Raw genomic sequence first — 27,946 nt, 5'->3', positions numbered from 1 at the left:
TCTAACACCTCCCATTTCACCCAAACGAACAATGGCCTAAGCCACTCAGGAACATTCAATGTTGTCTTGCTAAGCAACTCCAGTGTATATTTGGCCTTGTGTTCTCAGTTATTGTCCTGCTGAAAGGTGAATTTGTCCCGCAGTGTCTGTCCGAAAGCAGACGGAACCATGTTTTCCTCTAGCATTTTACCTGTGATTAGCTCTATTCTGTTAATTTTTAATCCTAAAAAACTTGCTAGTCCTTTCCGATGACAAGCATACCTATAACATGATGCATCCACCACCATGCTTGAAAATATGAAGAGTGTTGTGTTGGATGTGCGCCAAACATAACACTTTGTATTCAGGACATAAAGTTAATTTCTTTGCTACATTTTTTGCAATTTTACTTTAGTGCATTATTGCAAACAGGTTGCATGTTTTGGAATATTTTTATTATATACAGGCTTCCTTCTTTTCACGCTGTCATTTAGGTTAGTATTGTGGAGTAACTACAATGTTGTTGATCCATCCTCAGTTTTCTCCTATCACAACCACAACTCTGTAAGTGTTTTAAAGTCACCATTGGCTTCATGGTGAAATCGATTAGCGGTTTCCTTCCTCTCCGGCAACTGAGTTAGGAAGAAGGACTGTAGGCCGTCATTATAAATAAGAATTTGTTCTTAACTGACTTGCCAAGTTAAATGAAGGTTCAATAAAAATAAAATAAATAAAATAAAACATCTTTGTAGTGACTGGGTGTATTGATACACCATCCAATTAATAACTTCACCATGTTCAAAGGGATATTCAATGTCTTTCATTGACCTTCATTGCGAGGCATTGGAAAACCTCCCTGGTCTTTATGGTTGAATCTGTGAAATTCGCTGAGATGAGGTAGCCATACAAAAATCATGTTAAACACAATATTGGGGCGGCAAGTAGCCTAGTAGTTAGAGTGTTGGACCTGTAACCGAAAGGTTGCTGGATTGAATCCCCGAGCTGACAAGGTAAAAATCTCTCGCTCTACACCTGAGCAAGAGAGTTAACCCACTGTTCCCCGGGTGCTGTGGACGTCAATTAAGGCAGCCCCCCAGCACCACTCTGATTCAGAGGGTTGGATTAAATGTGGAAGACACATTTCAGTTGAAGGCATTCAGTTGTACAACTGACTAGGTATCCCCCTTTCCCTTATTATTGCACACGGAGTCCATGCAACTTATTATGTGGCTCGTTAAAGCACTTTTTTTTTACTCCTGAACTTATTTAGGCTTGGCATAATTTGAATAATTTGAATTTATTCACTCATGACATTTCAGTCACTTTTAATTTTGAATTAAGTAGTAAAATGTTCTAAAAACATAATTCCACTTTGTCATTATGGGGTATTGAGTGTAGGCCAGTGACACAAAATCTAAATGTAATCCATTTTAAAGTCAGGCTGTAACACAACAACATGTGGAAAAGGTAAAAGGGGTATGAATACTTTATGAAGGCCCTGTAAACTGTTTGCAGGTATCAAATTCCTCTCTGCATTCTGAAATAATCTCACATTTTAAAGGCACATTGTTATTTATTGGTTCTCTGTGGCCACAGGACAAACTTCACAATCGAAGCTTGAACAAAAGCCCATGCACCAGGGGCCTCATTTATCATAGGTGTGTTAACAAAAAATAGACTCTAAACCTTGTTGCACCTGTTTTCCCACAAAGGTTGGTATTTATCCATTTTGAACTTCACAGAAAAGTGTGCATATATCTCTACGCAAATCTCCAACCTTGCGAACAAATAGGCTTATTGTTAGTTTGGGGGAAATGGAAGGTGTTAGATGCACATGATATATAATACTGGTAGGCTAATAAAAACATTAAAATGTCGGTCTAATGATAAAGCAGATGCATTTGCCATTAGTAAAGACATTGCATAGCAGCATGTAGCCAAATATGATTATTGTACTTTTATTATACAGGCCTAAATCATAATCATATCTCAGGACATGTATCTCATTTTCTGCCATAACTGGTTTAAATTATTCGTGCTACACAACAAATAGTAGGATACAATTGCTCATTTAACATCCAAGCATGCTCGAAAGTAAATAGACCGGTTGCCTTGAAAGTATGTGACAGTGTGGGTAAACTACAGTATTGCTGTGCGATAGGATTAGGAGTGCGACGTCATATCCTATATAATTGCAGAGCCTATAACAAAGACACAATCATGTATTGATAAACAAAATATTGAACAACAATTTGTATTTTGCATAGAAGTGTTGGCTGTAGCATTTACTTTTAAATTGTTCGAAAGGACAATCAATCTTACAGAATGTGTTTGGCTCTAACAGGTGGCATGCATTTTAGTGTGGGAAAGTCACTGCAACATTCTGCCCACACCTCTACAGAAATGTGATCAAATTTGCCATTGTGCTTTCTTTTAGGAACTAGTTCCAATATCTCCAAATCATACAGCAAATGAGGGCGTTTTTCTTACCATAAAAGGTGAATGGAGGGCGTTTTTCTTACCATAAAAGGTGAATGGAGGGCGTCTTTCTTACCATAAAAGGTGAATGGAGGGCGTTTTTCTTCCCATAAAAGGTGAATGAGGGCGTTTTCCAGGAGGGGTATATGTTGCGTGCGACAGTTTGATAAATCCCAATCATTTGTCATGCACGCAAATCCTAGAATCTCCACATACGCCAGAATTTTGTAAGAAATGTACAAACAGTTGAAAATGAGGCTGAGGTTGATATTTTGACCAGAATTAAACTACAGATTGCACTTTTAATCTTCTTGAGCTATTAGGTTTATCCCCAAAAAGACCCCCAATGTTTCACCTTCACTTTAGTGATGACAGACAACATTCACTCAAGAAAAGTACTGCATTTAGTAACAAAAATTAAACGGACATTACAAATGTGAAAATAAGATTGGCGCCAACATGCAATACAATATATTAATTGCAACACATCATGGGGATTGAATTATGTTTTAATTATATTAAGTGGTTTACTGTATGTAGTGACACAACCACATAGTGGGAGTTTAGGTGTTTCATGCCCACCCATACAGGTAGCTTAATTGGTGCATATTGAATATTGCGTGCACACATGTCTGTAAGTCGCTTTGGATAAAAGTGTCTGCTAAATGGCATGTATTATATTATTTGTATTATTTTGATCTCTAATCGGTTAAAACCTTTCATGCTTTAAGTGCATACAATTCCTACGAATTACAACAATGTGCTGAATAATATCCTTTTAAGATGGAAGATTAACTTGTCTTATTAGATCTGAAGTGGGCTCTCAATAGTCATGACACATCTAAAGTTCAGTACCATGGAAACCATCTTCAGAAAATGTCACCTTGGTAATCTTAAGGAGTTTGTGTTTGTTCTCGATGACTCAGAGTTATTCCTCTCTGTGTTGTGTAATTAAAACAACCTGCTGCTGTGGATTCCCTTCTATGGAGCAAAGAATGAATAAAGTGGGAGATCTCTGAGGGACAGAAAACATTTTTCCTCATCTGCTTGACTACAAACTCAGATGACAAGCCACCTGATGTACCAAAATACATGTTTTATTTGTTTGACATTCTCATGACTGTCACAGAGGGCAGAGAATTACTTGAATGGTTATTGCACTCTTACATTGTAACAGTAAACAGGGGAAGCTTAATACCAACTTCAGAATCTTGAACATTAGGTGTGTACAGAGGAAGGTTTAGTTTATTATGATCCCCATTAGCTACTGTACATGCAGCAGCTACACTGCCTGGGGTCCACGTAAAACATACACATTTTTGATGTATTTATTTATTTCACCTTTATTTAACCAGGTAGGCTAGTTGAGAACAAGTTCTCATTTACAACTGCGACCTGGCCAAGATAAAGCAAAGCAGTGCGACAGAAACAACAACACAGAGTTACATGGAATAAACAAACATACAGTCAATAACACAACAGAACAAAAAGGAAGTCTATATACAGTGTGTGCAAATGGCATGAGGAGGTAAGGCAATAAATAGGCCATAGTAGCAAGGTAATTACAATTTAGCAAATTAACACTGGAGTGATAGATGAGCAGATGATGGTGTGTAAAAGTAGTGATACTGGTGTGCAAAATACATGACAAAGTATAGAACAGTAATAGACAAGAACAACATAAGATATTACATTTAAAAATGTATATATATAAGAGTTAAATATAGGAAAGACACCACGAGACAACAAAAATACTATTTACACACTAGTCAAATCAAATCAAATTTGTATTTATCACGTGCCGAATACAACAGGTGTAGACTTTACAGTGAAATGCTTGCTTACAAACCATTCCCAATGATGTAGAGTAAAAAAAAAGTCATATTGATATATTCAAAGAATAAGAATAAGCCTTTGGGTAAACAAACTATCAGCGAAGCTACTCTTTTATTGGACAGTACACACTGGGCACAACCTGGATGAATCAACATTGTTTCAAGGTCATTTGTCAACACATTGTGATGTGGAATCTATGTGGAAAACACATTGAATTTGATTTTGAGGGTAAGATTTCAACCACAGAATTATGTCACCAAATTTCAACATAAACAAACATTGTATAAAATATGTTGAATTTGTACCTTTTAAAACAACGTCAGATCTTCAACGTCATATCCATTATCAGCAATAGGCTGGGCAGCACCTTACTGGAGAATTGATCTAGCTATCTACAGGAGGCCTTTGGTCTCCCATGCAGGGTTTTGATCAAGCCCAGCCCTGCATAGCTATGATATTGGTCACTGACTATTACCAATGTGCTATCATGAGAATGATTGTTGAAAGATCTCCAAACTAAATTGATTCCCTGATGCTATCAAAGTCATTCCAAAGGTTAGTTTTAACAGAGCAAATGAAATGTGACCATACTTTATCACTTATATATCATCAATGATGCTATTTACACGGTATGTTGGATTCACAAACAACAATCTAAATTAAAGAATAGGACTAAATCAAATCAAACTTCAAAGTGCATTTAAAGTTTGATTTGATTTGATTTAGTCCTATTGTTTAACTTAGATCTTTGGTTGAGAAGGGGACATGAATCCAACATTAATTTGCAGACAAACTGGAATTAAAGCCAGACTAAGTCAGTGGCACATATGGAACTATTCAAGCAGAAGATAGATATCCTTCAAATTTTTATATTTGGCTGCATTGACAACCAAACACAATTCAATATCAATTTTGAAATACAATGTAAAGCATAAAGTTAATGCTAACATACAAACTAATGTAACATTCAACCTTAAAATGACTAACACATCCATGGCCACATTTTTAGGTTATTGTAACTATAAATCTCTTCTTATGCGCCCCCACGGAAATCTCATTAGCATAATGCAAACATCCCCGTCAAAATCCGTCAGTTTAAGCTAGAGATATCTGTTTTTTTTGTATTGGATGCTTCTCAATCCACCGCATCCGCCTATGTCACACTTCTGCATCTGCAGTGAAAGGTGATTGAGGTAGAGAGGTGTTTTTCAGACCATGAGACATCCCGAAAATCAAGCTTCTCACAAAATAATCTGTAGCGTCCGAACGGTTTGGCCTACAAACTATTATGACCCTTTTATGGAAAGGTGGTGTTCTCTGTTTTGCTCTACGACCCCCACAAGTGTCTTGGGACTCGTCTTAAGTTGGTACAGCTGATCTGCCAACTTCTGTCTGTAGCGTCCAAACAGTTGGGCCACACACTAATGTGACGCATCTGTGCAAAGCTGAGACTTTCACAAACATGTTGGTTGTTTTTCCCCACAGTCCTCACAAGACTTGTCTGAAGGTCCCCTGGAACCAAGTTGAAAAAAATGAATGGAAGTGCAGTAGTTTAGTAGAACCCTCCCCCCACCTCCCCCGGCTTAGACAGGGTTTAGACAGTCTAAGCTATCTGTTCTTCCATGTAGTGAATCTGTTATTCAATGTGTTTGTATGGGCTAATACAAACCCACAATTTGCATTGTGTCCCATCACTCCCAACCCGCCAACCCCCTCTTTTACACTGCTGCTACTCTCTGTTTATCATCTACGCATAGTCACTTTAGCTATACCTACATGTACATATTACCTCAATTAGCCCGACTAACCGGTTCCCCCGCACATTGACTCTGTACCGGTACCACCTGTATATAGCCTCGCTATTTCCACTGTAATTTTACTGTTTATCTATTGTTTATCTTACTTATCTATTGTTTACCTAATACCAATTTTTTCCTTAAAAGTTGCACAGTTGGTTAGGGCTTGTAATTAAGAATTTCACTGTAAGGTGAAACCTGTTGTATTCAGAGCATGTGACTAATAAACTGATTTGATTTGATTTGATTTAATAGCAATAAGGCCAAAAATAATTTTTCATCAAATAATTTATTTATTGATTTTTTTTGTCCTTCAAGGGGTCTTAAAATTCAAAACAAAAAGCTAAATTATCCTTAGTATGACCTTCTTAAAACAATTCCATTTAGCTTAGTATAACCCCCCCTCCCCCGGCTTAGACAGGGCTTAGACTTTAATGGGTTCAGATAGCACGTATTGGTCGTCACAGGTCTGTGGAGATCTTCACAATTGCTGTAATAATCTGCACAGAATATCGACCGGCCCTGATCACTTGCACCATGTACAGTGCATTCGTAAAGTATTCAGACCCCTTCCCTTCCCTTTTTCCATATTTTGTTACATTACAGCCTTATTCTAAAATTGATTGTTTTCCCTCATCAATCTACACCCAATAACCCATAATGACAAAGCAAAAACAGGTTTTCAGAATGTTTTCTAATTTATACAAAAAAAAAAAAAAACGGAAATACATTATTTACATAAGTATTCAGACCCTTTGCTATGAGACTCGAAATTGAGCTCAGATGTATCCTGTTTCCATTGACCATACTTGAGATATTTTTACAACTTGATTGGAGTCCCCATGTGGTAAATTAAATTGATTGGACATGATTTGGAAAGGCACACACCTGTCTATATAAGGTCCCACAGTTGACAGTACATGTCAGAGCAAAAACCAAGCCATGAGGTTGAAGGAATTGTCCGTAGAGCTCCAAGACAAGATTGTGTCGAGGCATAGATCTGGGGAAGGGTACCAAAAAAATTCTGCAGCATTGAAGGTCCCCAAGAACATAGTTTCCTCCATCATTCTTAAATGGAAGAAGTTTGGAACCACCAAGACTCTTCCAAGAGCTGGCCAACACAGCCAAACTGAGTAATCGGGGGAGAAGGGCATTGGTCAGGGAGGTGATCAAGAACCCGATGGTCACCCTGAAAGAGCTCCAGAGTTCCTATGTGGAGATGGGAGAACCTTCCAGAAGCACAACCATTTCTGCAGCATTCCACCAATCAGGCCTTTATGATAAAGTGGCCAGACGGAAGCCACACCTTAGTAAAAGTCACATGACAGCCCGCTTGAAGTTTGCCAAAAGGCACCTAAAGACTCTCAGACCATGAGAAACCCGATTCTCTGGTCTGATGAACTCCTCCTATTGAACTCCTCCTTTGAACTCATTTGCCTGAATACCAAGCGTTCCTCCACATCTGGAGGAAACCTAGCACGACACCTACAGTGAAGCATGTTGGTGGCAGCATCATGCTGTGGGGATGTCTTTCAGAAAATAGCTGTGCAGTGACGCTCCCCATCTAACCTGACAGCGAAGAATGGGAGAAACTCCCCAAATACAGGTGTGTCAAGAAGAAGCGAGGCTGTAATCGCTGCCAAAGGTGCTTCAACAAAGTACTGAGTAAAGAGTCTGGATACTTCAACAAATATATATGTATTTGCAGAAATTTAAAAAAAAATCTGTTTTTACCTTGTCATTATGGGGTATTATGAGTAGAATGATGACAGAAAAAAAAACAATGCAATCCATTTTAGAATAAGGCTGTAATGTAACAAAATGTGGAAAAAGTGAAGGGGTCTGAATATTTCCCGAATGCACTGTGCTTTTAATGTAATCTCAACTGCAATCCAGGTCATTTGGTTCTGCTATTAGATGAAGCACAGTTATAACACAACCTGTTGAATAAATAAACCAAATATCTGACATTCTATTAACATTTGAACTTTGCTGTGTTTTTAAACGGTTGAATGCGCAGTGATAGACATTTGGGTGACAAGTAAACAAAAAATCAGACATTGTTTTTCCATTGGAATTTGCTGGCGCTTTTAGATGGTTGAAAGCATAGTGGTAACACATTGGAAATTCAACTAACTTTAGGCTGTCTTTTTGAATGCATGAATATAGGTTGTAATCTCATTGATCAACATCTCAACCAGATATTACTCAATTATACACATTCAAATGATGGGGTGTGCGCAGTGGGTATTTTGTTTAAATGTAATGTGCGGTTGAATAGTTTAAGTTAAAATGCCATTATATGCATGTCAAACAATCTTGAAAATAATAGTTAATTGACAGCCCAATTTAGTCATCCACATACATTCATGTCATCTGATTAGCAGCAGTGAGTGGATAATGAAAAAATAGAAAAAGCCACCTCATCGTTTTCAGCTGTTCCCAAGTCCCTGTGGCCATATTTTAAAGTCACAAGAGGTTATAGCTCTCTGGAAAATGATTGCTGCTGTTTATCCTTCTTAATTAAGCAAAGGCTTTAATTCACTGTGTTGACATGGGATATTAGTGTGTGGAGTTTTCAAAGGAGGGCTGGAGGGTCTGAGTCCTGGCATCTCTTGCGTCCCTAGTGGAAAGCTGTCATTTACGGGGAGTTACTTGATTGCTTATTAGGTTTGGGAGTGCCCCGAGAATGGACGATTAGTAGAGCCAGAGTAAAGCCATGCAGAGAGGTTGGTAGGCGTTCAGATCCCAACACCTCCCAAAGTACCTGGCACATTAATGTAAAGGTCAGCTAATGGTGCATATTGCTTGGGCCTACTCTACGAGAACTACAAGACAGACATTTGATTTATAAACTCCACAATGTTGTTCCAAATAGTTTTTTGTCATAATTTCTGAATTATAGAAATATTAACTTTTTGGGTAGAACTGTTGAAGATAAACAAGGCTATTGAGGTATTTTAGAGAGAAACGGAAGTTCAGTGATTAGCACTGAATATATAACACTCTTTAATCTTTGGTCAGTATGATGAAGGGCTTGGGATTGAATCGGGTGACAAGAATACAAGTAGCCCCTTTATGTCTGGGTGAAAGAACTTCCTGAGAATCCTTAATCACCTGGCATTGATAATACCAACTTTTGAATGTTTTAAAAGCTTGCTGTCTAAAAAGAACACCCCAAAGGTGCTGTCTAGGCCCTCAGGGCAAAGGAGGTGGATGGTCCTTAGAATATCAAGCCACCTCAGATTGGAGCTGACTGAAAAAATCATCCACAGCTCAATGCCCTCTGCACTCAAGATGGTCTCTGCGAAGGGAACTAAAAATAAACATTTTCCCAAAGGTCTCCTCAGGTCTACCTCCTGTCAAAGGTAGACCTAACTTCTCATACCACTTGTTGTCTGACTGCAGGGAGGGAATAGGGAAGGTATTTTCTGTTTAATAAAAAAAGATTGAGCTGCCACATTTAGAAGAAAGGAAACTTCAGATTACTCCATATATGTGGCCACAGGCAAGTTATTTCTATCCACACATTTTGCCACAAAGCTGAAGCTACAGGGCACTGACAGTATATTAAATAATCCGATTTACACTCTTCCACTTTTTAGGAAAATCGAGGTGGCTTCTCAGATTGACTACTGTATGATATATTGGAGTACATCAACTGCCTGATATGCTGGAGTTTATTATATAAAATGCTGCTACAACTTTGATCATCAGAAATGTAGGTCAAGGGATTGAATGGGAATGAACTTTTTTTAAAGTATTGGTTTCACGGATCACTCCGGAACTTTCATTACGCACCTGTCCCCTATTCCCACTGATTAGTACTTGTATAAGTGTGCCCTTTGGTTCACCATTGGGCGGTCGATTGTTCCAATGTCCGTTGGTCGTGTGAGTACCTGTGCTATGTTTTGGCTTTCGTGCCATGTATATTGTGCAGGTGATTACGGGTCTCATCACGTGTGATAATCATTGTGTGATTGTGTATTTTTTTTTAGGTACTCTTCGCTCTTTTGTTTGGGTCTCAACCCTGTGTTTTATATAGTGTTTGTTTGGTCTTCGTCCTCGTGCCTGTATAAGGCACGCTGTAATTTGGGTAAATAAAAACCCCTATTACACATTCCTGCGCCTGTCTCCCGATCCCTTTATACCAGCGTAACAATTGGATGATAAAATATGCCAAGATGGTACTATTCCATTATGGATGTCTGTTTGTCATGCGAATCATTGGAAATAAACAATGTATATCTTCAAAATATGTTTAACTATTAAGTCCTTGCATCCGTAATGACTCTCTGTCGAGGGGTTACATTTCCCCTTCCCCTGTGTTTTGGCTCTATTCAATTAGACAAGTTATAGATATCTACATATTTGTTTTTGCTTTACCTGATTTCATACTCAGCTGTTCCATTTTTTTTAACGTGGTTTAACTAATGCATAGGTTACTACAAACCAAAACTTCAAAACATTACCAAAAGCTTTTGACTCGGGACCGGTACCCCCTGTATATAGCCTCGTTATTGTTATGTACATTTCTTGCATTACTTTTTGATTAGATTTCTTTTTTTTTAAACTTTAGTTTATTATGTAAATATTTTATTAACTCTATTTCTTGAACTGCATTGTTGGGTAAGGCTTGTAAGTAAGCATTTTCACGGTAGGGTCTACACCTGTTGTATTCGGAGCATGTGACAAATAAAATTTGATTTGCTTTGATCTGATCTAAGGAGTGCATTGTGTTTCTTCCTCTTAACTATTCATGTATTTATTTTGCAGAGGAGGTGTCAAAATGATCTCTTCTTTGGGTGCTACTATTCCAAAGGAAAGCAAGATCTAAACAGAGGATACAGAACAATACACAGATGAATATTGCTTTTGTCAAAGTGTTTAGTCTTTTGATATAATTGGAATGGTGTCCTATAGCAAGCATACAAATAAGGAAGTGATGTGGTAAAGTAGATCTTAAAGGGAGAGGATGGGGGGTAGGGGGGGAGTGCTGTCTGGGGTGGTTTGTGAATATCTCTAAAGGGCTTTAATCCTGAGCCAAGATCCAGATATAATCAGCTCGTAGCATTGATTTTTCATTGAAACAAAGTAACTTATTCCACATAAAGCAATTGCAAAACCCAGTGGACCCGTTTCTGTGACAAATATGCCAGGCCCATGTTTTTGTTGCCAGGGAAAATATTAAGCAATGTAGAGTATAACTGGTGCATACCATTAGTGCCACTGTAAAGCAACAATCCTCTAGTGTCGTTTATCTCGTTCAATTTAGAATCTAGTTCAATACGCGTCTAATCATAGTTGCTCTGAGGAGTGCATTACAACAGATAATCTCAACAAATATATATATATATAATTATTTTTGTGGTGTCCCAGCTCAAATAGCCCAAGTATATTTTAATTCTGTAGATCAGTCTATGCAGAGCTGATAAGAATGTTCATTTCCTCCACTCTTCCATGACTAAGTCCATGACTCTACAAGCTAAATCAGGTAGCGATAAGATGTTAGCTTACAGAGAGGGTTTACACTGGGGATTTGTGTGTTTACTCAGAATGCAATGCAAGTGAGTACACACCCTGGTCTCCATTTGCAGCTGATCCATTTCCAACAGGGTCACTACGTACATATACATTAAGACCGATGTCCATTAGGCCTTCCCATCTGACATCTCTTTCAGACTAACAGACTCTCTGAGTTGCTTTCAGAATTCACTTCAATTCCCGGAGTCCACTTGTCGCTGGAAGTAATGGATTATTAATGCAGATGCGGCAGAATGTTATCTTTACTGTATTATACTGTTTCTTTTGACATGTTGGTGTCTTTAAAATATATCCTTTTACATTATGTTCTTTGGAACTGGCTTCAGTGAAATGACTGTAATTACATCATTTTCTATCAACACAGACAGTTTTGATGGGAAATGATACACACAAATGTTATTAATGTATACTGAATACAAACATCATTCACCATCATCCCTTCAACACACCACTGTAGTCTGAGTCAACACCAGTCAACCACTCTATCCTATCAGGGATATGGCTCACTTCCTTATTCCCAAATGTCACCATTGCTCAAACATTGATTGCCTTTGGCATCAATATTACAATCAACCAGTACCCGGAACACTTAATTAACCAAATTTGGACCTGACACTTGACAACCTAGTGTACCTTGTAAAGGATTTCAAAGTGTTCTGAGACGTATGAGACATTACATTCATGATTATAAAGGTGTAATGTTTAATTATGTTTAATTTAATGTTACATTTAATTAGACCTTTTGAAATCCAGTGCTTTTACATTACAGCAATAAAGTACCAAGGTGTTCCTGAAATATTTAAAATATATCCTTTGTAGGTACAGTAGGTAATACTTTCATGGTGAGTTTAAAGGGAGATGTGATGAATATATGTATGAATGTGGAATCAGAATACTTAGCACTATACAGACTCAAATTGAAGGGTGTTTGTGTCAACTTTCCTTGCATCTCATTGACTATACCTGTCAGTTAAATGCAACAGCATGACTCATTCTAAAAGTGGAAGACATCAGCTTCCATGAATTTTCTATCCGAGTTTTAAAGATGCTGCAGGTCAATGGTGATTAAACCATTTAACTGATTTCGTAAGAATTACAATATGCGTGACTTATTTGAAGATTTAATAATCCCTTATTAAAGGATAACACAATTACAGTAATACTCACCAGACAGCAAAACAGATCTGTTATTGATCTGTTATATATTCTGTACTTTTTATGGCTGAATACTTTTTGGTAATTTATTAAAAAGCATTATTAATAAGCCCGTGATATTTAAATGAGAGAGTAGCAAAGAGTTTAGGGTGGTTCAGTCTGAGGTTGTACAGTCATGCTATATTGCAGAAAAATTTGTTTGACCAGATGTCAGGAATTTGATCGATTTGAGTATTTTAGAAGTGCCATTGAGCCTGCACAAAATCAACACAATCTTGTTTTAACCAACACTGCACTGTGCAAAGAGGTACTGTGTTTGACATTACTGCTCCATTTATTTTTTAAAGCTGTTTTATCTCACAGTAGAAAGTTAAACGTTTGTTAATGTGGGAGGAAATTATGGAAGATAATCTTCCATAAGGATAAATCTGGCAGATAGTTCTGTCAGAAAGGCACTTAAAAAAATCTAAACAACTGCAGGATATCTTCCTTTATCTTCATGGGGGACATCTTCAACGTTTCAGACATCAATTGTCCTTTTTATTTTTGGCTAATGTTATAGAAAATTGTAAGAAGTGGTTATGCTTGGCAGACTATTAAGTAATACCACAGAATCAATGTTTATAAGTAGCCTGCAGGCTTGGAAAAATTCTAATATCAAAATAAAATGGCAAAAAATATTGAGCTCCTTTTTGTGGGCCGAGGCCTTCCCAGAAACGTTTCAAAACATGTCTTTTGAGTATAGAATAAGTCATCAACACATAATTAATCGTGAAGGTTGTGACAATAAGTCAATAATTCAATAAGAAAGCATGGCACAATGTTATATTTTGGCTATTATTTACATTAATGAAGAGTGGCCACCCAGCAGATAGAGGAAGAAATGCCCTTAGACTACGGATCCCACACTGCTTAGCATACATTAGCTTATGAGGGTGACGGGGTGAGAAGGTTCTGCAATTAAACATAAGGTAATGTATTTCACATATGCCAGTGTGTGGCTGCGAAGTAAGAAAGCATTGGCATAGGATATTGGAGAGGCTACAACAGTGCATACCAGTGTTGTAGTGAGTCCGGACTCGAGACCACATATTGAATGTCTCGGTCTTGTCTCGGTGTCGGATAAATTTGTACTCGGTATTGACTCGTCTCAGACAGTGAGGACTTGTAATTTCTTCCAAAGACCAGCCGAGACCAGTGGAGTAAAGAACTCATAATCAGCTTCCATTCAGTCAGCACAGAAAACCACTTCACCAGGCCAAATATATACACTCCTTTCTTTAAACATTACCACAGTATGTTAAGGGCTTGTAAGTAAGCATTTCACTGTGCATGTGACAAATACAATTTTATTTTATTTGTTGTTGAAGGATAAGCAGTCCGTAAACTAGGACATAATAAGCCAGTAGGTCCCAATCATAAGAATACAAAACACAACCATTAAGCATTTCCCAATCGAAATGTACAACTATTGCTTCCCATAGCAAAAAGAAAATTCAGGTTTGGCACACAAAGTAACCAATGAGTTAAAGTTTAAAGTGGAACTGGCAGCTTGTTAACTACTTTGCACATATGAAACAAACATACAGTCATAATATCAGCCAAAAATATCAAATTGCCAGTTTACGCTACAAAACCAACTTTATAAGAGGTTTTTAAAATAGTTTATTTGACTCAACGTTCCAGGACGTACACCAGTGGTTCCCAAACGTTTTATAGTCACGTACACCTTCAAACATTCAACCTCCAGTTGCGGTCCTCCTCTAGCACCAGGGTCAGCTCACTCTCAAATGTTGTTTTTTGCCATCATTGTAATAAGCCTGCCACACACACACTATACGATACATTTATTAAACATAAGAATGAGTATGAGTTTTTGTCACAACCCTGCTCGTGGGAAGTGACAAAGAGCTCTTATAAGACCAGGGCACAAATAATAATATAATAATAATCAATATCTTACTCTTTATTTAGCCATTTTACATATAAAACCTTATTTGTTTATCAAAAATTGTGATATATATATATTTTTACCTTTATTAAAAATCTGGCAGTGGCTTCTGATTAAATTACATTTTCAAAGAACCGCTTGTTGCAATTTTGATGAGGCTCTCTTGTTCCGATATCGGACTGGAGGCAGGCATGAAAGGGATAACAAATCCAGTTGTTTGTGTCGTCCGTTTCAGGAAAGTTCCTGCGTAATTGCACACCTAGCTCACTCAGGTGCTTCGCTAAATCATATTTGACATTGTCCCTAAGCTTGAGTTCATTTGCACACAAAAAAATCATACAATGATGTGAATACCTGTGTGTTGTCCTTGTTAATGCAGACAGAAAAGAGCTCCTACTTCTCAATCATAGCCTCAATTTTGTGCCGCACATTGAATATAGTTGCGGAGAGTCCCTGTAATCCTAGATTCAGATGATTCAGGTGAGAAAAAAACATCACCCAGATAGGCCAGTCGTGTGAGAAGCCCGTCATCATGCAAGCGGTCAGACAAGTGAAAAGTATGGTCAGTAAAGAAAAATGTAAAAAAAATTTTTTTAAACGTGTCAATACTTTGCCCCTTGATGACCAGTGCACTTCTCTATGTTGTAAAAGCGTTACATGGTCGCTGCCTATATCATTGCATAACGCAGAAAATACACAAGAGTTCAGGGGCCTTGCTTTAACAAAGTTAACCATTTTCACTGTAGTGTCCAAAACGTCTTTCAAGCTGTCAGGCATTCCCTTGGCAGCAAGAGCCTCTCGGTGGATGCTGCAGTGTACCCAAGTGGTGTCGGGAGCAACTGCTTGCATGTGCGTCACCACTCCACTATATCCCCTTCTCATGGCTTTTGTGCCATCAGTACAGCCACAAACACATCTTGACCACCAAAGTTCATTTGATGTCACAAAGCTGTCCAGTACTTTAAAAATATCCTCTCATGTTGTCCTGGTTTCCAGTGGTTTGCAGAAGAGAATGTCTTCCTTAACCTCTCTGCGCACGGAACCCGGTAGCGGGCTGAAATTCCACAACATATGGTGATCGCTACATAAATAGTCATATTAAACATTCATGAAAATACAAGTGTCTCACATGTAAGCCTAGAATCTTGCTAATCCAACTGCGTTGTCAGATTTAAAAAATATTTACTGCGAAAGAATACGATGCGATTATCTGAGGATAGAGCCCCATAAAAAAAACTATTTCAACCAGCACAGGCTAACAAAATCACAAACTGCATTAAAATAAATCGTTTACCTTTGACGATCTTCGTCTGTTTGCAATCCCAATGCTCAATGTTACTCAATGAATGATCTTTTGTTTGATAAAATCCGTTTTTATAGCCTAACACGAAACATTTTGTGAGCCGCTTGTGTCGTGAATTCCGTCTCATTCCATTTGTTGATGACACATTCGAGGGTAAATACCCACACAAAACGTGACTTTTCCAGTCATGTTTAGTTTCATTGCAATCAACTGGTTTGTTTGTAACACAACCAAACCTGAATGGCCATTTCGCGGGACGTATTGACTGAAAGAAACCGATTTGAAGACAACAAGTATTGACATCACTGTGCACCAATGATTTGCCCGCTGTTTCGTTGATTGACTGTATTTTAACCCAATGACCACTGATCGTCTTGAAATCTAGCTGGGTAGATAGCCAATGAGCTGAGGTAAACGGCAATATGCAATGGTTATGTGTTGGAAGACCAACCCATGTCGTAAACTCCGGTGTAAAGAGAGACATTCTCTATTGAAGTTTTATACCGGAAGGAGCTACGCATATTACGCATCGCATTGTTTGGTAAACGCTCAGATTCAGCTGTTTATATATCAATCAGTATGGTGACTAAGTCAGGGAAAGCTAAATCGAAGTCTAGATATACAGGTGTACACACAATTTTAGAAGAAATTGATCTGAAAATTGAGACAGAGATTGATGTAGGACGATTCATTTAGCGTTTCCCAAATGGAGGAATATTTTTTGAACGGAGAGGACATGTTTTGGACTAGTAAATTCTTCTCATGCTAATGCCCTTCTTTGAAATTAATAATCTAAAATATTATTTGTGATTTTATTTTATTTTAGAAGCAATATATAAAAATGTAATGTGAATGAAATGTGAGATGCGTGTGTCGTGACATGACTTCATTCATCTGATGACTGTTACTTATTTTATCAGCTAACTATGTTTAATTGATACTCGATTAAATTAATCATGTAACAATTAACTCATTAGGAATTTGGTGCACTACAGAAAAAGTTATTTAATGAGTTGCCATCTCCCGAATTAACACAAGAATATATAGATATCATAACAGTCACTAATGGATCATTTCCTCAAATCAGTCTCATTCTGAATGTCATAGACTTTTTAAATCTGCACAAACCCGGGTCTCACTGATCATTCCGTACCACACATATTGATTTGATGATTTATTTACTAACACTAAATGATAACATAGGATACACACACGGTATAGGTTAGTGATTGGAAAATTAATACGACAACAGCAAGTCCCTAGCGGAGTAACACAATATGACACTTGTTACGCAAGATGGAGATTTAAAAAGAGAGCGAGAGAGAGAGAGAGAAAGAGAGAGAGAGAGAGAGAGAGAAAGAAAGAAAGAAAGAAAGAAAGAAAGAAAGAAAGAAAGAAAGAAAGAAAGAAAGAAAGAAAGAAAGAAAGAAAGAAAGAGAAGCAACACTTGGATACTTTTGTAAACTACGCCCTAATACCTTGCCTTTCCTTTGGGTAAGAAGTAATGTAACGATGTACTTAAGTGTTGAAGGTCTTCCTCGTGTATCTCTGTTGGGCCCTCTTCAGATGGCCTTGTCTTTCGTTCTCAGGTGTAAGTCTCTGATTCTCCACAAGAGGTCACAATGTCCTTCTTAGTTGTCTGTTTACTTGCACTCGTTCTGGAAGAGTGGTCTCCTTAGGACGGCTAATCCGCCTTGTCGTTGATCCCAGAGTGGTCATGAAAGCAGTGTAGGACACGATGATTTAAAGAGAATAATAAAGGTTCTTTTGTCTTCTTCAACCTCGTGTTGCGTTCCGGAGTCGTGGACTATTGTAGACCTTGCTGCAGCTGTGGTCCATTTTAGTCTGATATGTTAATTCATAACTCAAATGCTTTATACCCTCGGGTAAAAAGGGGGTGTTTACGTCATTGGTTACACTTGAAAAGGGGATGTTTGCAAATGTATGGAAGCATGCGAACCTGGTCCTATTCCGAAAGACTGCAAAGAACCCATTACTCCTGCCAATAGTCGACCAATTAGTCTACTCCCTACACTCAGTAAGATATTGGAGGGTATTGTGAGTAGACAAATGTGGGAGTACATGGAAAAGAATGATCTGATTACAGCCAATCAGCATGCTTCGTAAAAAACATTCCACTACCACTGCATTGGTTGACATGACTGACCAGTGGCTCAATGCTATGGATACGTTTGTGGGTGTACTACTTTTAGATTTCAGTGTAGCATTTGATTTAGTGGATCATGAAATAATTTTGACAAAATTAATTCATTATGGTTTAAAGTAGGTAGCATTGAATTGGGTACAGTCATATCTAACTGACAGGAAACAGTCCACCTATATCAATGGTTAATTTTCTTCCCCTCTTGTGTTAAACTGTGGAATACCACAGGGCAGCTGCCCTGGGCCACTTCTTTTTTTAAAATATACCAACGATCTTCCCTATGCCTTAGCTGAAACTAAAGCTACTATATTTGCAGATGATACTACAATTTGTGCAGCAAGACAATCGGTTTAACAGGCACAGCAAGCTTTACAAGGAAATTTGGAGAATATCTGGGAGTGGGTTTGCCAAAACAAACTTGTTTTAAACATCAAGAATACCAAAGTTATGTTGGTCTGTTCAACTAGGAAAAGGCCAAAACAGCATGGGATAAAATTAAGTATGAGAGGAGTACAAATTGAAGAAGTGGCAGAAACCAAACTATTGGGAGTGCAGCTAGACAACTGCTTATCGTGGTGATCTCAAATAACTAATCTATGTAAAAAATATATATTAAAACAGCATGCATAATCAGAAGGATAGCTAAATATTTACCAGGAAAAATTATTCAGCAAATAACACAAGCATTAATTGAGAGTCAGGTGAACTACTGTTCTGTGGTCTGGAGAAATGCATCATTAAGTGAAGTTAGGAGGCTGCAGAATGCACAGAGCAAAGCAGCAAGGATTGTTTTAAGGTGGAGCTATGGTTCTTCTGTTGCAGTCATGCGCAGTGTTCTTGGTTGGTCATCAATCAACAGGATAATTGAAAAAAAACATGCTTATTTTATTTCATAATATACATCATTTAAAATGGCCAAGTTCTATTCACAACGGTATTCAGTTGGTAAGAGACAGACATTCCGTAAATACTAGGAATAGATTGTCCACCATCTATGCGTTATCCAGACAGAAAAGAGAAATAGGCAAAAGAACATTTAGATTTAGAGCCATAAAGAAATTGAATAAATTAACTGAGCAAACTAGAAACCTGTTTTAGTATGGTCAGGACGTGAGTTGGGGTGGGCAGTCTATGTTCCCTTTTCTATAATTTGGGATTTCTGTGTTTGGCCTGGTAGGGTTCTCAATTAGAGGCAGCTGTCAATCGTTGTCCCTGATTGAGAACCATACTTAGGTTGCCTGGTTTCACTTTTGAGTTGTGGGTGATTATTTTCTGTGTCTGTGTGTTCCACACGGAACTGTTTCGGTTTTAGTTATTTCACGTGGTTATTTTGTATTTTTCTGTGTTCTATTAAAAGTATCATGAACACCTACCACGCTGCGCATTGGTCCTCCAATCCTTCCTACTACTCCTCGTCAGAGGAGGAAGAAGACCGTTACAAAACCTTTCAATATATAAATTTAAACATGATTTTAAAACGATTTAAATATAATACATAGAAATGTTGTGGGACTATAGTAGATGAAGAATCAATATTTTTTAGATTGAGTATTTATTGGGTCATTGTGTTAGTATATTATGTATGTTTGTAATCCCGAGGTTAAAGAATAATTTTTAAGCATTGAGACAATTGAGACATGGATTTTGTATGTGTGTCATTCAGAGGGTGAATAGGCAAGGCAAAAGTTTGAAGTGCCTTTGAATGGTTTATGGTAGTCGGTGCTAGATGCACCGGTTTGTGTAGTGTCAAGAACTGCAAAGCTCCTGGGGTTTTCACGCTCAGTTTCCTGTGTGTATCAAGAATGGTCCACCACCCAAAGGATGTCCACTCAAACTTGACACAACTGTGGGAAGCACTGACATCAACATGGGCCAGCATCCTTGTGGAATGCATTCAATACCGTAGAGGGGGGTGCAACTCAATATTATCTTCATGTTTGGTATACTCGGTGTAGATATACAGTACCATCAAATGTGTCAAAGGCTATGTTAATAAGTCTTTTGACAAAGACTGAGCAGGACATAATTCCACACAATTCTGAGGGGAAACTAGACTACCTGTATACCTGGAAACTAGACTGGCATTACAGGTTGGCTTTTCTCATGAGGAAACACATGGATAGACTTTTAATTATGAAAGGGAATATAGAGATCAGCTTGAACATGAAGATCAAAAAATCTGCAGTCATATACAATTGATTAAATCCATTCAGTGTTTCTGTCGTGGTTTTCTGTAATGTTTCTGTAGTGGTAGTACCATCAATGTGTTATGCCTCGATAATAGATAATGGTACCATCCTACTGGGCACACACTGGTTGAATCAACGTTGTTTCCACGTCATTGCAAAGAAACGAAATTGAACTATTGTGGAATAGACATTGAATTGATGTCTGTGCCCAGTGGGATCTGTTTGTTATTCGTCGATAAAGGGCCATGAACTCAAGGACTCAATTCAACTACTATGTGGTCTGGACAGCGCGAAAGACCTCAGACATGTATAGATTAACTGAAAAAAATGTACACACATTCAACAGGAAAATAATATATTTTCAAATTGTGCCAAAGGCCGCCCTCTCCTACTACAGTGACTCTAGCCCTTAGTATTTGGTCATTTGACTTCTAATTCACATCAACGTCTCAAGTTAAAAGTTCAAAGCCATTTGAATGACTCTGCAGAAAATAGTTGGTCCATTCAGTCACAGTTTCAAGGAAGCGTCCCTCTCTTTTTAATGCAAAATGCTACTTCCATCTATACCAGCTACTTTTATTTTTTTATTTTATTTTATTTTAAATTTCAGTCTAAAATGTGGACAACGTGTTAGAGCTGTGCTCCCCTAGCGGAGCCAAGTGTTCTTTACACCTGCTGAATGTGAAATGTCCGTGGTCCCAGATGACCCTTGAAGGTTTTTACCCCTACTGATCTGTCATGACCTCTATGGATAGTTTAAAAAAATATCTATATATTTCACCTTTATTTAACCAGGTAGGCTAGTTGAGAACAAGTTCTCATTTACAACTGCGACCTGGCCAAGATAAAGCATAGCAGTGTGAACAGACAGCAACACAGAGTTACACATGGAGTAAACAATAAACAAATCAATAACACAGTAGAAAACAAAACAAAAACAAAAAAAGGAGTCTATATACATTGTGTGCAAAAGGCATGAGGAGGTAGGCGAATAATTACAATTTTAGCAGATTAACACTGGAGTGATAAATGATCAGATGGTCATGTGCAGGTAGAGATACTGATGTGCAAAAGAGCAGAAAAGTAAATAAATAAAAACAGTATGGGGATGAGGTAGGTAAATTGGGTGGGCTATTTACTGATGGACTATGTACAGCTGCAGCGATCGGTTAGCTGCTCAGATAGCAGATGTTTAAAGTTGGTGAGGGAGATAAAAGTCTCCAACTTCAACGATTTTTGCAATTCGTTCCAGTCACAGGCAGCAGAGAACTGGAAGGAATGGCGGCCAAATGAGGTGTTGGCTTTAGGGATGATCAGTGAGATATACCTGCTGGAGCGCGTGCTACGGGTGGGTGTTGCCATCATGACCAGTGAACTGAGATAAGGCGGAGCTTTACCTAGCATGGACTTATAGGTGAGACCATGAGGGTCACTGTTGACTGAGCCAGGGAGTAGGACATTTAACATTATTGTGTATTTCCACTATGAGCAGAACACCAGTCTATGAGTTCAGAACTAGAGAGCTTTCATTTCTGCAATTTCGGCATGGCATTTTCTGACACATACAGTACCTGAATATTATTATATATTATTGCAGCTTGGAGTGAGACAATCTGAACATAGCTACTGTATTATTGGTTATGGTATCAAATAAAAAATCCACAAAAAAGTTTAGAGAAATATAAAAATGTTGATACAGAAATGAAAAGCTTTTTTCTGATATTACAAATCCTTTCGACTTGTGGAGTTCACTAAAGCAGCTCCCTTAGGCTGGTAGCCCAGATAGAAGGATGAGCAAAATCAGCGTAAAGGTGTGAGCAGCTTTTCAGCAACAACTTAAAACATGAACTCCAAGAGGCAGCTTGAATTTGATTGGATATGTAAGGCACTCTGTCTTGGAGTTTGTCCTTGAGAGTCGATATAAGGATCTGTCATTAAACCCACAAACACTCGGCACTGATTGATCTGAATACCAATGTCGATTCTTCCCCATACTGTAAATACCAATACATTCACATAATGTGAATTAATGTGTTTCTAAATTGTAGATAAAAGCTCCAAGGCTTGTAAATGTTAAATATTCACACACATCTTCAAGGAGTTTAACAGTATCTGTGTGCACTGTGCTTTTATCATTCAAATGACTTCTGTTTCATAGCTTGGCCATTAATGGGATTAGCTCACCTCACACTATTGGCCTTCCAATATGTCCAAGCCATCATTTTATTTCACAGGCAATAGTCTATCATTCTTTGAATGCTCTGCAGCACTTGATTATTGCCTCTCATGCTTTTTTCAATATGAAATATCATTATGGCTCTAAACGAGGCTGTTGCAATATAAATACCCATGAGGTATAGAATTCCTTATAAGGTACATAACAAAAAGAGGAATATCAGCAAGATGCAGCAGTAAACATCCTCCTCAAGGAAATAGTAAACAGGCCTATATTCCCCTTTAATGTAATGGGAAATTCACCTACAGGATCCTGTTGAGGATGATCCCCTGTAAAACATTTTTTTTTTTTGCGGGACTGAAATAATGGTAAATGGGTCAAATAATGCTGAGTGCTTGACTCTTGTTCTGTGGGATCTGAAACCAATGTATATTACAGTATGTGTGGTTGTGTATCTAAGCTTAAGTGATGTAGCATGTCGCTTTTTATGCCTTCAACATTCACAGATTTATACAAACCACACACCAATACATGCACATGCATAAGCTGCGACTAACTGCAATACAACATTATCGTTGTTTTGAAGGCTTAACCTTTTGGCAGTTTAATATAACATTAACACTGATACCACCGTATAATTCTCTTGGCATTTAAAACAATGGGTTCCATGTTTCCTCTCCTGCTTGGTTGTATTCTCTCTGATGTTGCTGTTTGTTCCTTCTATACTGAACAAAAATATACACACAACATGCAACAATTTCAAAGACTTAACTGAGTTACAGTTCAAATAAGGAAATCAGTCAATTTAAATAAATTCATTAGGCCCTAATCTATGGATTTCACATGACCTGCAAATCAGATATGCATCTTTTGGTCACAGATACCTTAAATAAAAAGGTAGGAGCATGGATCAGAAAACCAGTATCTGGTTTACCAGTCAGTATCTGGTGTGAGCACCATTTGCCTCATGCAGCACGACACATCTCCATCGCATAGAGTTGATAAGGTTGTTGATTGTGGCCTGTGAATGTTGTCCCACTCCTCTTCAATGGCTGTGCGAAGTTGATGGATATTGGCCGGAGCTGGAACACGCTGTCATGCGTGTCGATCCAGAGCATCCCAAACCTGCTCAATGGGTGGCATGTCTGGTATGCAGGCCATGGAAGAACTGGGAAATGTTCAGCTTCCAGGAATTGTGTACAGATCCTTGCGACATGGAACTGTGCATTATCATGCTGAAACATGAGGTGATGGTGGTGGATAAATGGCACGACAATTTGCATCAGGATCTCATCACGTTATCTCTGTGCATTCAAATTGCCATCGATAAATGCAATTATGTTTGTTGGCCGTAGCTTATGCTTGCCCATACCATAACCCCACCGCCACCATGGGCACTCTGTTCACAACGTTTACATCAGCAAACCGCTCACCTACACGATGCCATACACACGGTCAGCAGTTGTGAGGCCAGTTGGACTTACTGCCAAATTCACTAAAAGGATGTTGGAGGCGGCTTATGGTAGATAATTTAACATTACATTCTCTGGCAAAAGCTCTGGTGGACAATCCTACAGTCAGAATGCCAATTGCACGCACCCTCAAAACTTGAGACATCTGTGGCATTGTGTTGTGTGACAAAACTGCACATTTTAGATTGGCCTTTCATTGTCCCCAGCACCAGGTGCACCTGTGTAATGGTCATGCTGTTTAATCAGCTTCTTCATATGCCACACTGGTCAGGTGGATGGATTGTTTTGGAAAAGGAGAAATGTATGTAACAAATTTGAGTACAATGAATTGCGTTTATATTTATGTTTTGTGTATTTTGTCTCAGAGAATATTTCCAGCAAATAATATTCCAATATTTTTAAAGATGATTTTAAAACGTCTTCATGCTGCACTGTTCAAGAAAGGTAAAGAAATCCCTTGACAAGAGACTCAAAGGAATGATTCAAAGTGGCACATGGATTTAAATCCATCCAATCAAGCAAGGTTTGCCAACTTTAGTGCTTTGAAGATGGCATTTTGTTGGTTGAAGTTAGTATTATGGGGAGCAATATCTCTAACAAACAGGAGAGCTGTTGTTCATCGGCACTTTCTCTGTACTATCTAGTACAGATTGATTCACACCTAGGTGTAACAGATAACCGGTGGGGCTCCTGTGCATTTTCCCAAGTAATCTTTTCAAAGATCATTTGAGGAAAGTTACTATTTTTTACATTGGTCTAATATGAGAGATGCCACTTCTTAGATTATTGTTGTCGCTCAACTTGGACTGTATTTTAACTTTAAGTGTGTGTCCCCGTAGAGCCTTAAGACGAAAAGGCTGAGTAAAATAGCATATTTGTATGCTACTGTGGCCTCTAAAATATATTTTTAATTGCAACAACATAGTAGCCCAATTATTTCATAAAATAAAATAAAATATTAGTGGCAATGATTGAATTACAATGGGCTCACAAAGATGAAATATTGGTTTTCGTCCTCTTAATTTGCCATGATTTCAGAGCACAATGACGGCAGATAAGTCCAACTGCTTATATACTGATAATGTTCCAAAACCTGAAATTATGGTCCAAAACAAGTAATAATGGTTCCAAAACATGTAATATGGTTCAAAAACATGTAATAATGGTTCCAAAACATGTAATATGGTTCCAAAACATGTAATAATGGTTCCAAAATCATGTAATAATGGTTCCAAAACACGTAATGTGGTTCCAAAACACAGCTTTTGTCTTGTCAGAACAGGTTTGTGTTCTCAATTAGCTTCAACAATAGTAAACCAATTAGCAAACATAGCTATTTCTGATTCCTAAGAGCATCCGGGGAGGGAAATACGCTGCAAGGTTATAAATCCATCTCGCAGACACTGCTGTACCAATCAAGACTCTGCAGGCAAATAGATTACAATTACTCAAGTGTAATGGCCCATAAATCACAAACTAAGGGCTGTTGGGAAAACCTGCAGGTTGCATAGTTGGATGACATCATATCTCAATTTCAACTGCAATAAAATGAAAATGACAAACACAATGCTTCTAAAATAACTTTAGTTACCATCAATACTATCAACACTCTAGGGGTCCATTAACGCCCTCCATCATAACAATGGTTGTGACACTTGCATCAATGAAATCATAGCCTGTATCAGAATTCTCTAAAATCCAAGACAAAATCTACAGTCAATTTCGATTTAGACTCCAATGGTTACATGGAATATCGATCTTTGTCAGCTTAAATGGAATCCATTCAGGCAACCAGAAGAAACGCCCATATTAAAACTCCATCAACCTGATGGATAGGCTATTAATGTTCTGAGAGGGCAGCCACTAATGCATAATAAAAAATAAGATTTGACGTTAACCTAGAATGCAACACAGTTCTTCTTCTATGTGGAGAAATGAAGCAAATGTAAAGATAACACAATCTTGCTAATCTTATTCATGCTGTGTAACATACAGCAGCTGTAGCTAATTCTGAGGCAGTGGTTAGGCTAGTACTTAAATTTGATTCAAAAACAGTATGTTAAGATATCAGGAAATAGTGTTCTGATACAACCAACATTAGATTAGCCTATCATGCTTCATTATTTCATTATCACTCACAGTAAGAACTATCTCACTCTACACACAATAAAACATAAAGTACTTCAGACATTGTCACAACCAGCAACAATTGATGTTACCAAACGAGATTGATATTCCATTTAGGGAATTGAGTTTTGGTATCCACTCAAAACCCTGTAGCAATAACAAAACTCTGAATCCCTAGAGATGAAAATGTTCAGAAGGAGGAATAAAAAAGAAAATAAAAAAAGAAAGCTTATCCTTACAAAGGTTTACGAGCAAAGTGCCATGCTCGTGCATCATTCATAGCCTAGGTCCCAGGGTCTCATGAGGGCTCATGAAGTTTGCTGCAGTGTATGCCAGCCTGAGAGATGTTTTCTTACAAGGGGGGTGAGCTGAGACTCCAGTGATATTAGACTTCATGGAAAATATATGAGATGTTGTGGTTTGTGCTGTATACTGTGTGAAACAGACTATATGGGCTTTGTAATGACCCTAGTTTGATACAGTCAACTGAAACTCACATGAAATGCCACAGCTATCAACCACACGTTTAATCATGTAAACTTTAAACTGAAACATGTACTTAGCAGATGAACTCTCTGCACAAGGCTTAAACAGTAACCAATTGACATGTCCTGAAGAGGTGTACGTTAAGTGCACACTAATTAGCAGTGTTCATCATACGAAATGCACCCCGCTCTCTGAAAGCATATTAATATGCTGATTTTGAGACACCGATTCATGAATTACCCTATAATACAATAATAACATAGTCATTTATATATTTTATTTTCAGGATCTGTGGCCCATGGGGGAATCAAACAAATTACTCTGGCACAGCAATCACAATCCACCGCCAACTTAGCCATTGAAAGAACTCAATATAGAATAGAAAAACAAGTCAATAGTTAGACAATTATAATTTTGTTAACACAAATATTTTTTTAACCCTTTTTGTTAACCCTCTCTTACATCAATTCAGCCAGGTTTTTAATTGGAGAAATAATCAATAATAATAGGTCTTACCTTCATAAATTGCTTTAAATCCTTGTGCACTCACAGCAAAATCTGTTGTGAACCAAAGGGCCATTATTGAACCTGTGCTCACAATAGGTGACGGCAACATGAAGCCAGATAACCTGCAAAGAGAGAAATGTTACATTACATTTAGTAATTGTTATCAAATAATTAAGTACTTTGCATTATTGTTAGTGGTCTCAGATTTGTACTGTGGTCATGTCGCAAATGTGAACTGTTTTCATAGAAAGACAGTTTTCAGAAAATGAAACAAATGCTTTACACTCAGCAGAAAAGGCAATGACATCAGGCACACAATAACAGGGAACAAGAACAGAAGGACCATAGCATTGCTAGACCGGTTCAAGGACCCTTTAGCAAAGACCCAGCCTTCACTGGGATCAAACACAAGCACATTCTGATGAGATCGTGTCACAGAAACAGTGTAGAAATAAATCCAAATGATTTTCCCTGGACGCTTACATCTCTAGTGTCCACATTCGATTATAGATAAAGCTTCACAAAATGTGTATAGCTGCGTGTGGGGCACTCACAACTTTTTATTTCCTAGAGCCAGTACAGACTGGTCAGATTCTACTTCCAAAATGGCCGTACGGTACTTGTTGTACCGACCCGTTAATGCACATGCCAAGATAATAAGGCTGCCAAAAATAAGTAGAGTGAAAGTAGCTAATGTTGCTAATTTAGCTAATGTAGCTAACTTCTAACAATCCAAAATGTGTTACTGAACAGAGTACCAATCAAATACATTATATTTTCTCG

General features: G+C 37.9%; 1 protein-coding gene across 1 annotated transcript in view; it reads right to left on the bottom strand.

Annotated features, from left to right (window-relative positions):
* Nucleotides 1–27,236, bottom strand: part of LOC112223927 (CUB and sushi domain-containing protein 1) — a 236,962-nt gene extending 209,726 nt beyond the window's left edge. The window contains exon 1 of the mRNA XM_042305838.1: nt 27,173–27,236. Coding sequence (XP_042161772.1) covers nt 27,173–27,236 — 64 coding nt within the window. The remainder of the gene's footprint in view (nt 1–27,172) is intronic.
* Nucleotides 27,237–27,946: the final 710 nt, after the last annotated feature.

This window comes from Oncorhynchus tshawytscha, linkage group LG25 (assembly GCF_018296145.1).
Source record: "Oncorhynchus tshawytscha isolate Ot180627B linkage group LG25, Otsh_v2.0, whole genome shotgun sequence".
NCBI lineage: Eukaryota > Metazoa > Chordata > Actinopteri > Salmoniformes > Salmonidae > Oncorhynchus > Oncorhynchus tshawytscha.
The sequence above is the reverse complement of the archived record's forward strand: the minus strand, read 5'-3'. Positions and strand labels throughout refer to the sequence as shown.